This window comes from Balaenoptera ricei, chromosome 16 (genome assembly GCF_028023285.1).
Source record: "Balaenoptera ricei isolate mBalRic1 chromosome 16, mBalRic1.hap2, whole genome shotgun sequence".
Classification (NCBI taxonomy): Eukaryota; Metazoa; Chordata; class Mammalia; order Artiodactyla; family Balaenopteridae; genus Balaenoptera; species Balaenoptera ricei.
In genome coordinates this window covers 33,971,381-33,984,560 of record NC_082654.1, presented here as the reverse complement: position 1 = coordinate 33,984,560, position 13,180 = coordinate 33,971,381, and the positions used below count along the sequence as shown (strand labels likewise).

General features: G+C 41.8%; 1 protein-coding gene across 1 annotated transcript in view; it reads left to right on the top strand.

Annotated features, from left to right (window-relative positions):
• Positions 1-13,180, top strand: part of PDE6C (phosphodiesterase 6C) — a 60,682-nt gene that overhangs the window by 23,829 nt on the left and 23,673 nt on the right. Inside the window, 6 exon segments of the mRNA XM_059899439.1 lie at positions 1,276-1,425; positions 2,021-2,164; positions 3,371-3,439; positions 8,406-8,552; positions 8,790-8,897; positions 9,293-9,402. Of these exon segments, the coding sequence (XP_059755422.1) occupies positions 1,276-1,425; positions 2,021-2,164; positions 3,371-3,439; positions 8,406-8,552; positions 8,790-8,897; positions 9,293-9,402 (728 nt within the window).

Below are 13,180 nucleotides of genomic sequence, written 5' to 3'. Positions count from 1 at the left end.
TCAACAGTTCCAAAGCATTTGGAAATTATCTAAATGCTAAATTGTATGGTCAAGTCTAGAAGTGCTGATGGAATTCTGAAAAAGAAAAGTTCCATATGGGTGAAAAAAGTTAGAGAAGGCTTCAAGGGAGAGGTGAGACTTAATCAGAGCCTCTGAGGATGACTAAATAAGCCGAGGACAGGCAGAAGAAGGAATAGCCTGGTGTGATGGGTGCTCGGCTACCTTTGCCTTGTTGCATGCTGTGCAGGTGCCACACCATGGTTCTCAGACTTCAGAGGACTTTAGAACTACCTGGGGAGCCTATTTAAGATGCATGCCCAGAGATTATGAAACAAGCTAAAAAGAAAAAAATCTGTTGTCCTTGATCTTTGGGCAACACTTTGAGAAACACTCCTGAACTTCTGTGTCTACATTCCCTACTAGACTGTTATCTTGAGGTTAGGGACTGTGATTTATCCACCTTTGCACCCTCAGCGACTAGCCCAGGTCCTGAAACATCATGGGGGCTTGACAGATGTTTACTAAGTGGAATCACACCACAGAACAGAAAACATTCTTGATGGATCAGTCAGGAAAGCAGAAACCACACTAGGTATTTCAACAGAGATAATTTAATATAAGAATTTAGCTAAACAGGTGTTGGAGGACAGAAGAAATAAACAGGGGACACTGAGGTAACACAGGTAAATGCTTCCCATCTCTAGGGCTGGAGCGGGGGAGGTCAAAGAGAAGAGGATAGGGTTGTCACAATACAGACACTTGGTTCTAGGACACTTAAATGTACTACAGCACTTTCATGGCTGTATAGTTCTAGCCATGTTCTGATACAACATAGGAATTGTGCATCTAACACCCCCCAATTATTCTTTCTTTAAACTGAAAATAACCTAAGTGGGGAATAGTGAGGGGTGGCTGTAAAGGGGTAGTGCAAGGGAGCCCCGTGATGATGGATTAGTTCTCTATCTCGGTTCTAGGGGAGGTTGCACATATCTACCTATGTGATGAATTTGCATAGAAACACTCCTGCATACCCCCGCACGTGCACACATACATATAAATCTGGTGAAATCTGAATAAGCTCCATGGATCGTACCAATATGTATTCCCTGGTTTTGTTAGTGTACCATAGTGACACAAGATGTTATCATGGAGAAAACTGGCTAAAGGGTACATGGGACTTCTCTGTACATTTCTTTTGCAACCTCCTGTGTGCCTATAGTTATTTCAAAAAAAAAAAAAGTTAAAAAATAACCTCAGTGTCTTTATTGTTTGTAGAAAGGACCTGTAGATGAGACTGGTTGGGTCATTAAAAACGTCTTGTCCCTGCCTATTGTCAACAAGAAAGAAGACATCGTGGGCGTAGCTACATTTTACAACAGGAAGGGTGGAAAGCCTTTTGATGAGTATGATGAACACATCACTGAGGTAAGTGCAATTATAAAATAATGGAAGTAGATGAAATGCATGAAATAATAGAAGATGCATAACTATTTGTTATTCTGGAATGATGTTTTTGAAGGGCAATTAAGACGTGAGTCACACATGGTTGCAGTCAATATGTTGTTATTGTGTCATTTCTGTTTCCTGACTTCCGTAAACTGTACTGTTTTCTACCAAAGTGTGAACTTTTGGCTTAATAAAATTCTTTTCAGTACTAGGGAATTGGGGAAAGGTCTCTCTCTCCTTACTTCCTACTCCCCTTCTATCACCTCTCACCCTTGCTGCCACCTCCAGCCCTCTCTGATTTTCAGGTCATGCTTTATCTACTGGATTTTTGTAATTCCTCTCCTCTAATAAAGTATTCATGGTGCATGGAGCACTTTGAAAAGCAAGGGCTTAGCCAATTTTATTGTCTGGGGCTGATTATTTTACTTTTTCTTTTTTTTTCTTAGATTAAAACAAGGAACTGGGTTGTGGATGGTGGAAGGGAGATTGATTGATAGGAAAGCATGCAAACTGTTGCCTCCAAATCGTTTTTTCTTTAGTTTTAGAGAATCGAATCACATTTTATCTATTTCAGACTCTCACACAATTTCTCGGATGGTCTCTTTTAAATACTGACACCTATGAGAAAATGAATAAACTAGAAAACAGAAAGGACATAGCCCAGGAAATGCTCATGAACCACACCAAAGCTACTCCTGATGAAATCAAGTCCATTTTGGTAAGTGAGGAATTCAGTCCTGTGACATTAGATGCTATCTAACCATGGCTTCTGGAATTTGCCTAATTACCCAGAGGTCTGACAAATGAGAATAGGTTTAGTTCTGGGCTAAGGAGGGGAGAAACAAAGAAGGAGGGGTTGGGGGGAACTTGAGTGGTCCACAGTACACAGAGCCTTACTGAATTTCCAGGCTGCTTGGTTGGAATAGCACTTTGTTAAAAATAGCTCTGTAGGAGCTGGAGTAATGAGGTCTAGATTCAAGAGTGTTAGCAAGGAAAAAAATATTTCTAGGGAGCGAAATGTCAGCTGTTGCCGTGTAATGCTGTATAACAACCATAACCTCTCAGTGGTATATGACAATAAGCATTTATTTCTCACTTATGAGTTTGTGGGTTGACCAGACTTCAACTAATCTTGGTTGGGCTGGGCTCCAAGCTGTGTGTTTGATTTGCTTTCTGCATCTATCATCCTTGATCAGCAGCTACCTGATAGATGTTCTTCTCATGGTGATGACAAGTACAAGAGAGCAAGCCCAGCTGTGCAAGCTCAATTCAATTCTTTCCTCACATCAAATTCACTAAAATTTTCAAGGTACAAACATGACCAAGATCAGCATCACGGATGATTGGAGAACAAGTAGATATTCGCTAACAGTGTTCTAATCACCACCAAATGAAGGGAAAATATAACACACCCACTGTCTCTATTCCTTTATTTCAAAAGCTTTCAGAGTGTGTGTGGATGTAGTTTTCCTGGGGTGTTTTTGTTTGTTGGGTTGGTTGGTTGGTTGGTTTTGGTTTTGCTGGATGGTTTGAGACTTAAAAGAAATTTGATTTGAGAGTTTGAGACGTTGAAGATGAAAATGTCTGGGGAGAATAAAGGGAAATTGCTATAAACTAAAGAAAAACAGATGTAAGCTATTCATTTTTCTCGCCTACATGCAAACAACCGACGTCTCCCTCACCCTCTCCCTCTCTCTCTTTTTTTGAGACAGCTACTGTTACATTTTGGGGGGAAAAGAGAGAATAATTATTTTTTAGAGAAAATTCTACATAATCAAGTGCTATAGATCTTCTTTGTATCCAGAATGCATCTTTCATGGAACTCATTACAACATAGTTTATTTTAACTGATTTTAAGAGTAAAGGAATCAGATAGAAATCAACTTTATAGGAATTTCACACCTCCTTTGCTTTTACATTTTAGAAATTTAAAGAGAAGTTAAATATAGATGTAATTGAAGACTGTGAAGAAAAACAACTTGTCACAATTTTGGTAAGTGTTTTACTTCTATCGTTAATGCCTTTTAAATAAAATATAGTAGGACACTTGTTCTCATTTTTCAAGTTAGTGTTGAGTTTCCTCTTCTCTGGCACCTTTCAAAGCTAAAAAGGAAAGAGATTTCTTCTACAGAGTGATCTTCTGGGTCCTTGCTTTTCTTTCTCTTTGTCCCCTACAGTACAATCCACAAAGATAATTTAGAATCATGGTTAAACTAGATTACTGCATAAGGGAATGCAGGCACAGACTCTAGGGGTAGCATGGCCTGGTTTATTTTAATAGCTCTGGATTACAGTATGGCCACCCTGGAAGACATGGCAGAATTACAATAGAATGTAGATAGACCCTTAGAGGCACCATTATCATCTGCCATTGCTAGCTTCTCTTCTGGACCCTGGAGGAATTCAGTTCTTTCCTATTGTTGCCATTGGGTCACCCCTATTATATCTAGTTGAAATAACTTCTCTTCCAGTCATTAAGCCTGTATTTTGTTGTGTCTACTGTTTAAACCCACCCAAACACATGTTCTACAATCAACTGTTAAACCCACCCAGTAAGTTTTTAATTTCAGAGATTATCTTTTTCAGTTCTAGAATGTATATTTAATTCTTTTTTTAAAGATTCCAACTCTGTGCTGAAACTTTCCATCATTTAATCTACTTTATCTCTCTATCTTCTTAAATTTATTCACCATAGTGATTTTGAATTCTCCATCTAGATACCTGAATCACCTATATGTCTGGTTCTACTGTCTATTTTTACTCTTGGGTTTTAGTCATTTGATCATTTTAAAGCATACTTCATAGTTTTTAAATTGAAAACCAGACACTGTGGATTAAGACTTGTAGGGGCTCTGGGAGATACTATCTTTCTGTTCAAAGGGTTAGATTTTCTCTGGCAGGCGAAGGAGTTGGTTTTAGATTTTGTTAGGGGTGGTCTATTTCAGTTTTGCTCTTGCTACTAGGGTAGAGCCCTTATTTCTAGAGCGTGGCCCTTCTGGGATCCCAATTAAGAACCTGGGATTACCAAGGCCCCTAGACCTTCAATTTCAGAGGCTTGAATACAGTCTACTTGAAATTGAAATAACATCACACTTATTTCCCTCCCTAACTACCTCATCCTGTTTTCCACTGCCCCTATCCAATCCACGACATGTGTTCTTCTTTCTGAACTAAGATGTACTGAATATCTCACCTTCCGCATTCCCATATTTATGGGCTCTATCCTCCCGTCCTGGCCCTTGGCTGTACCACCACAGAGCCAGTGGCCTGTGACCCCTTTTTCAGGGATCTGCTCCCACCTTTATAATTTCATGTCACTTGAGGCTCTTCCTCCTTCTCTCACTCTCTTTGGCTTTACCTCTGAGCACTTTCCTCTCACACTTGGTCCAGAAGATGACTCCTTCTCCTCATTTACCTACAACAAAACTTATCTTCTTGTAAAACAAAGCTTTAATTGACATCCATGACATGTTGGAAATTTTCTAGTTCCCTATTTAGAGGAGGAAGGGTCTTATGATGGAGAAGCAATAAAATGGGCAAAGAACCAGTAGCTTTACAATAAAATGGCCTATTTTGAACATAAAATGTGCTCTAACCTCATCCCAAATCATTGCCACATAAAACTTAACTCAAGAAACAAACATATTTCAGAGGGGTTCTCCAAAACTATTGGCATAATTTCCAAGCTACATAAATATTTATGCATCTCCACTTACCATGATTTTCTGCAGGGATGCATTTTAGCTCTCAGTCCAGGGAAGGTGTGGTCCCTTTTATAGGTATAACAGCAGGTGCATGTTGCTGGGCTGGGAAGCACTGAGGTAGCAGTGCAGTGACTCGGGCAAAGGAAGTGGGGAAGGTCGTCCTCCCATCTTCCCCTCTGCTTCCCAGGACATTTCAGTTCACTCGCGCATGCCCTGCAGCTCATGTTTACCAGACCATGGGAGATGAGGAGAGGGCGTCCCAGAGAAGGGAGACAAAAAATACAAGCAGTGACACTGCCTTGAATGAATGGGTTCACAGGGCGTGAGCACCGAGGGCCCTGGGGAGGCTAAGGGCCTGATTCCGCTCACAGAAGACGACAGAATGCGAGATGAGGCCATGGCATGGAGGCCTGCAGGGAAAGCAGGAATTGGCTGGGCAGAGATTGACAGTGGGGGCTTGGAGATGGCTGGAGAGGGGAAGGGGAAGCAGGACAGTGCAGACCAGGGCATGGGGACACAGGAGACCGAAGACAGCTGGGTATGGCCGGAGCCCCAGTGAGCGGAAGAGGGGAGCAGCCCGTGAGGCCTGGCAGGGCGGTGGGACGAGACCATGGCAGCCTGGCACACTGGGACCTGCGAAGGGACCTGATCAGATACCCAGGGGCTTCTTCCCGGAGCAGACGGAGTGAGCCAGCCGGGATGCAGCAGGTGGGTGGCGCCACGTTATGGCACGTGGGGTGGCAGCAGCCCCCTCCTCTCATTCCACCTCAGCTGTGGGTTCCTTCAAAGAGGGGAAGACCAGCCTTTGGGGCCAGAGTTCCTACTTATCAGACGAATCAAAAGCCTTTATTTCTATCAACCTCTGTGTATCACTGCTGTATGACTGCTGTTTTTCAAAACCTGTGATTTCCATATTGTAGTATTGTTTTATCGGTTCACCTGTAACTGTAAATGGGGTCTGGGAGTCATAATTCTGAGAACTTCTTACTTTGTTTCCTGCTGAAATGCACATTTACGCTTTAGTGTGACTGACCCGATAATGCGTTAAAAAGCATTTTCACGTTTGATCTTTATATAATACTCTGAGAACAGCAGGGCTGAGGCGACCTCCAACAGGGAGGTTCTGGGCATTGGGCACCCCCCACCATACCCCGTAATTCTTTTCTTAGTCTGATTTTTTTTTTTTAAAGTCTTTATTTATTTATTTATTTATGGCTGTGTTGGGTCTTCGTTTCTGTACGAGGGCTTTCTCTAGTTGTGGCAAGTGGGGGCCATCTCTTCATCGCGGTGCGTGGGCTTCTCACTATCACGGCCTCTCTTGTTGCGGAGCACAGGCTCCAGATGCGCAGGCTCAGTAATTGTGGCTCACGGACCCAGTTGCTCCGTGGTATGTGGGATCTTCCCAGACCAGGGCTCGAACCCGTGTCCCCTGCATTGGCAGGCAGATTCTCAACCACTGCGCCACCAGGGAAGCCCCTTAGTCTGATTTTTAAAAAGGTGTGCTTATTTTTTGTCTCTCCCCACGAGAATGTGTGTTTCAGGGGCAGTGACAATGTCTGCTTTCTTCATTGCTTTATCCATAATGCCTACAACATAGATAGGAACCAATAAATGTTTGTTGAATGAATAAAAATGAATGCAGAAAAAGAGCCCCTTTGGGCAAGGAATCTGGGAGGGTCTGGAGAGAGAGAAAGTGATGAGAAGGCTTTGGCAGAGGACACAGGAGGTCCTATGAGAAAGGAGTTTTGTGAAGTGTTACTAGGGGCCATGAGTTGAATCCCCTCTAATTTTCTCTGACACACGCAAATAAAATTGGCACTGCTTTTTCATTAAAACAACAAAGATAAAAATGTTACTCTTGTCATTCCCATTTCACAGATGAGAACATTGATGTATTGGGTAGCATCTTACGGAAAAACCCGAACGAACCTTTTGGCCAACCCAATAGCTAATACCAACCCAGAACTGAATATTAGTCTTCTGGCTCCAAACCATAGCGTTGTAGGAGAGAGATCTCTGCCTAAAGTGACAGTGTGAGAGTGGCCTTGATGAGAAGGGGGCGCAGGAGGACCAGGAAGTTCCCTGAAGAGAAGGGCAAGGGTTTGAGGGGCCAGCCCAGACCCGGGGGTTAGGGGAACAGAAACCATAATTGTACTTAAAAGAGCCATATACCATTTGGTGTTGACATTTGTACAAATAGAGCATGAATCATCCTCTGGGAAACCTTGAACTTACTGAGGGACGTGATCTTAGCACAGTATTAAGGATTTATAACGGGCTCAGTAAATACCCACTGAACTGAATTTTGCTCCTGCACGTCCATTTGCTGGACCCACACAGCCCTCGCCTGCTTCTCTCCTCCCGTGGGACTGTCTCTGACCTGCCTTCTACCACATCAGCTGAATACACAGCCCTCCAGAGTCTCTCCTCCTTCAGTTCCCCCAGGCTGCCTGCAATTTCTCCCAGCCCTGGCACTGTGCTCTGGGAATGTTCTAAGCTTTCACCTTTCACTGGTCTGTATTTTATAACCATTTTAGTCAGTTAAGTTCCTTAAGGCCAAGATCCATATTTTTCTCTCCCAAGCCATGTCAATATTCATGGGACTAATTCACTGTTTTTTCACCTAGTCCTAAATCCTGACAGGGGGGCGGGTTAAATGAGATGTCTGCAAGTGTACCAGTACACTGTGGGGCATTCATTCATTCATTCACTCAACAAACATTTACCAAGCAACTCCATGGGACAGGCCCTACAGGTTCTGAGATACCACAGCAAATAAAACAGACCAGATCCCATCCTTATGGAGCCCACAGACGAGTAGGAAAGCATCACTGAACAGGTAAAGATAATACGATAGAATTGAATTAAGCCATCGTTTACTGTTTACTGAATATTTCTGGAAGGAAAAAAGAGAAGTTGAGTATTGAAAATGGGTTAGGCTGCTGCAAGTAAACATTTTATCTTGCATCAAAGAAAGAAAATAGCCACTAGGGTCTGATTTAGAATTGAATGCCATCACTTAGAAAGCTTCTTAGTATAGCTGAGCCTCAGTTTCACCATCTGGAAACTGAGGACCATTGTGTAGGTTTGTTGTGAGCATAATAAGGCATAACCCAGCACCGGGCAGGTAGAAGCTCAGTGAATTGCATGTGGCATCCTTTTATTGTAATTTTGTTTTATGTCCAATGTCGGGTATATGAGACTAAATGGAAAAAAATGAATGTAATCTGGAACACTTGGTCCTTGTTTCAACAGAAAGAGGACCTACCAGACCCACAGGCCGTAGACCTGTATGAATTCCGCTTCAGCGACTTCCCCATCACAGAGCACGAACTGATTAAGTGTGGACTTCGGCTGTTTTTTGAAATAAATGTGGTGGAGAAATTCAAAGTACCTGTAGAGGTCAGATGGTATTTAATTTAAAATGCTGTGATTCTGTGGCTGTACTCCACTAAAATTTCCTGTGGTTCAAAAGATTCCCTGCAGTGTGGATTTTAAATTATCATTAACTTCGTCAATATGTCCACTTAAACCCTGTAAACAAGGCCAACCTATCTTTTCAGATAAGGTTGTCACAGACCTTCTTACCTTTAGAATTCTACTCCAAAGTCTGAGTGGTGTTGTCTTCTTTGGTGGCAGGTTCTCACCAGATGGATGTACACGGTGAGGAAGGGGTACCGTGCCGTCACTTACCACAACTGGCGATACGGGTTCAATGTGGGGCAGACGATGTTCACTTTGCTGATGGTAGGTACAGAGCCCGTGAATCATCATAAACCTGTGCATCTCCCTCCTGAGTGTGGTGAGAAATGGATACAGTCCATCACTTTAGATCAGTAATTTTGGAATTCATGGATACAGTCCCATAAACCCCCAACCCCCCTGGAGATAATGCCAGGGTACGTGGGTATCCCTGGGCATTTGGCTGAATTATCACTCTGACACTCATGTCCTTATATCCATAAAGGAAAATTCAGTTACTGCTGGGTTTGTAACTGCCCAGAATGAGCTACAGTCCTCAAGAAATAAAGCCAGCTTGCTCTAAAAACACAGCAGACCCCCTTCTCCATTGCAGGCTGGCCTCACTGCACATGCTGCAGAGGTGCATTAATCCAAGTAAATATATATGTCTATTTTTTTAGACAGGAAGACTGAAGAAATACTACACGGATCTTGAAGCCTTTGCCATGCTTACTGCTGCCTTCTGCCATGACATTGACCACAGAGGCACCAATAATTTGTATCAGATGAAGTAAGTGAACACATGCGGCCACGTCAATGTGTTCTGGTGCCCCCGCCTTATTTGTAAACGCCTTCACTCCTTTTTTCAACTTTGTTTCATCAAAGTATTGAATTCATACATTAAAGAGCATTGATCTTTGGCTTACACCTGTACACACCTGGGTAGCACCCCACCAGCTCAAGCTAGAGAACATTTCTTCCCGGGCTAACTACCTCTCACATCCCTGGTCCTTATACTTCCACCAACTGACCTTCAGCTGACCTTGCATCTTAACAACATCACCATCTTCCTCTCTTGCCCAAGAAAGGAAGTGCAATTGTAAGGGTACAGTCCCTCAGCTCAGACAGATTTGGATTTATTGGGTTCACAAGTTATTTAAACTTTCTAAGCTTCGAGTTCCTCATTGGGAAATTAAGAATTATAGTAACGGTACCTAATACTTAATTAAGGTCATTGTAAAGATTAAATGAGACTAGGCATATAAGGCACTCAGCTCATGGTTGGCTCTTGGCAGTTAATAATTATTAAGTATTATTATTATTACTGTTATTGTGTCATTGGCACTTTTCAAAATTCATCAGCAATGCCATAGCCAGCCTAACTCCTTGATAGTGACACTTAAGAAGCTCTATCTGCCTTGGCCACACTGTATCTTCATCTGTGACACATGACCTACCCCTCTCCAGAGGTACCAGAGGGAGTGAGACAATTTAGAGAGAATGAGCTTTGGAGTCTGGTTTTATGGGATCCAGATACTTCCTGGTTGAGGGATCTTGGGCAAATCATTTAATCTATTTGAGATTCTGTTTCTTAACTGTAAAATGGGCATAATATCGACCTCTTAAAGACTGCTGTGAGAATCACATGAAATTGTATATGTGAAACAGTAGATGCTGAAGAAATTTACTCAGTGAATGAAATGCACCTTGTGAGCAGTGACTTTTCACCTTCAGCAACTCTACCAATCAGGCTTTGCCTTGAAAAGGGAATCTCCACTCTGGGTTCCGGGTAAGCAACGTCTTCGTCTTGAGAGTTCCAGCCCTTTACTTTTTTTTTTTTTTAACCTTTTATTTTATATTGGAGTATAGTTGATTAATAATGTTGTGATAGTTTCAGGTGTACAGCAAAGTGGTTCAGTTATACATATAAATGTATCGATTCTTCCCTGTGTCCCGCTGTAGTGGAAGCGTGGAATCCTAACCACTGCACCACCAGGGAAGTACCAGTTATGCGTTTTAAATATAGCAGTGTGTACATGTCAATCCCAAACTCCCTAACTATCCCTTCCCCTCACCCTTCCCCCCTGGTAACCATAAGTTCATTCTCTAGGTCTGTGAGTCTGTTTCTGTTTTGTAAATAAGTTTATTTGTATCATTTCTTTTTTGATTCTGCATATAAGCGATATCATACGATATTCTCTTTCTCCGTCTGACTTACTTCACTCAGTATAACAATCTCTAAGTCCACCCTGCTGCTGCAAATGGCATTATTTCATTCTTTTTAAAGGCTGAGTAGTATTCTACTGTATATATGTACCACACCGAGCACTTCTTGTGTGCTGGAGATCAGGCTGAGAACTTGATACCCATGGCCTCTTTTAATCCTCACAGCCCTCCCATGTGGGAGGTACTATTATCCGCCTCTAAGCAGTCAAATCTAACTTGCCTTAGATTAAAAGAAGTAGCCAAATTGGATGTGGCATCTCGTCTCCAGGATTGCAGAAAGGATGAGGCCACATCCCAGGCTGCTGCTTTGGCCTGACTTTGGGAGTCTACGTGGGTCCTTCTGTTCATCAGCGATGGGCGTGCTGACCTTCTTGCATTTCTCTCTGTGGACTGGACAGCAAGAACATGTGGTGATGGAAGGACTGGGACCTGTGTGAGGGGTTCCTGACCGCAGGCACCTTAGCACAGGTGTAATGGTTCTGGCAGCTCCGCTAAGCTGCTGTGATCAAGTGTCTTTTTGCACCCTGTCCTCCATAATGATTCTTGATGAATCTCATTATGTGCCCTTACTGTGCTAGGGGAATTGCTCAGGAGTCCACAAAGATCTGGAGACATTACACTGGTAAATACAGTTAGCAGAAGATTGAATAAGACTGAATTATTATTCTCATGTTGATGGTGCCGATCAGGCTACTGTGCAGTGTAAGCTGAAGCTGTTGGGACACAGCTTCCTGGCTTGACCTTGTGCCCTTGGTCTGATTTCTTGTCTCCAAAATGTCTAACCCTCTGGGTTCTGGTTTTCATCCTTATCTCCCAGCTTTAGACTATGCCCTCTGGCAATGCCCTAGAAACCTTGCCATTTTCAAATTTTTATTATTCCCTTGAGTTCTTTTGTTCTCTTTGTTCACTTTTCTGGCCATTTTGTTTTCTGCTTCATTCTTTTATAGGTTCATAGATTTCTTTGTTCCTTTCATCCCCCTTTTCTTGGTTAGTTTTTCAATTCTCTCATCTTTCAGTCTCCTTTACTCACCTCTGTTTTGTGTCTGAAGAGATGTGGTTATCGCAAAAAATCTGAGGAATTTTAGCATTTATCTCATCCTCCCCCGCCCCACATTCAACGCAGGCCTCTTCCCTACTGTATTTCTTCCCGAGTCTCTAGTCTACATTCCGTTATTTTTTATAATGGCTCACAAGGCAGACTCTTATATTTTTGGATGATTCTAATGGCTGAATGTTCTTCATGATATCAAATTGAAATTGGTCTCCTTATAACTTCTGTTAGTCCTAGTTCAAGTCTCTGAAGCTGTTAGAATATGTATAATTTCTCATCCACAGGCTATTCCTTCATATATTAAAGAGAATTATTATTTCCCCCTCCTCTTTTCCTGGTTGAATATACCTGGTTGAAGTTTTGTTTTAATCATTTCTCATATAATATTTTCTATACATATAATTTTATCTGTTATTCTTCTCTGAACCCACTCCAGTGTTTTTATGTCATTCCTTAAATGTGGGTCTTGGGGTTTGACATAATAATCCAAACATGATCTGAAATACTTTATATTTAATCCTAATTAAATTTCATCTTCTTTTTTTTTTTGCATTTTTTTAATTATTATTATTTTTAATCAGTCATCAATTTTATACACATCAGTGTATACATGTCAATCCCAATTGCCCAATTCAGCACACCACCATCCCCACCCCACCACGGTTTTCCCCCCTTGGTGTCCATACGTTTGTTCTCTACATCTGTGTCTCAACTTCTGCCCTGCAAACTGGTTCATCTGTACCATTTTTCTAGGTTCCACATACATGCGTTAATATACGATATTTGTTTTTCTCTTTCTGACTTACTTCACTCTGTATGACAGTCTCTAGATCCATCCACGTCTCAACAGATGACTCAATTTCATTCCTTTTTATGGCTGAGTAATATTCCATTGTATATATGTACCACATCTTCTTTATCCATTTGTCTGTCGATGGGCATTTAGGTTGCTTTCATGACCTGGCTATTGTAAATAGTGCTGCAGTGAACATTGGGGTGCATGTGTCTTTTTGAATTACGGTTTTCTCTGGGTGTATGCCCAGTAGTGGGATTGCTGGATCAAATGGTAATTCTATTTTTAGTTTTTTGAGGAACCTCCATATTGTTCTCCATAGTGGCTGTATCAATTTACATTCCCACCAACATCTTCTTAATTTGGTTCTTTTTTTTTAAATTGAAGTTTAGTTGATTTACAACGTTGTGTTAGTTTCTGGTGTACAGCAAAGTGATTCAGTTTTATATATATACATATATATATGTATATATATAATCTATCTTTTTCAGATTCCTT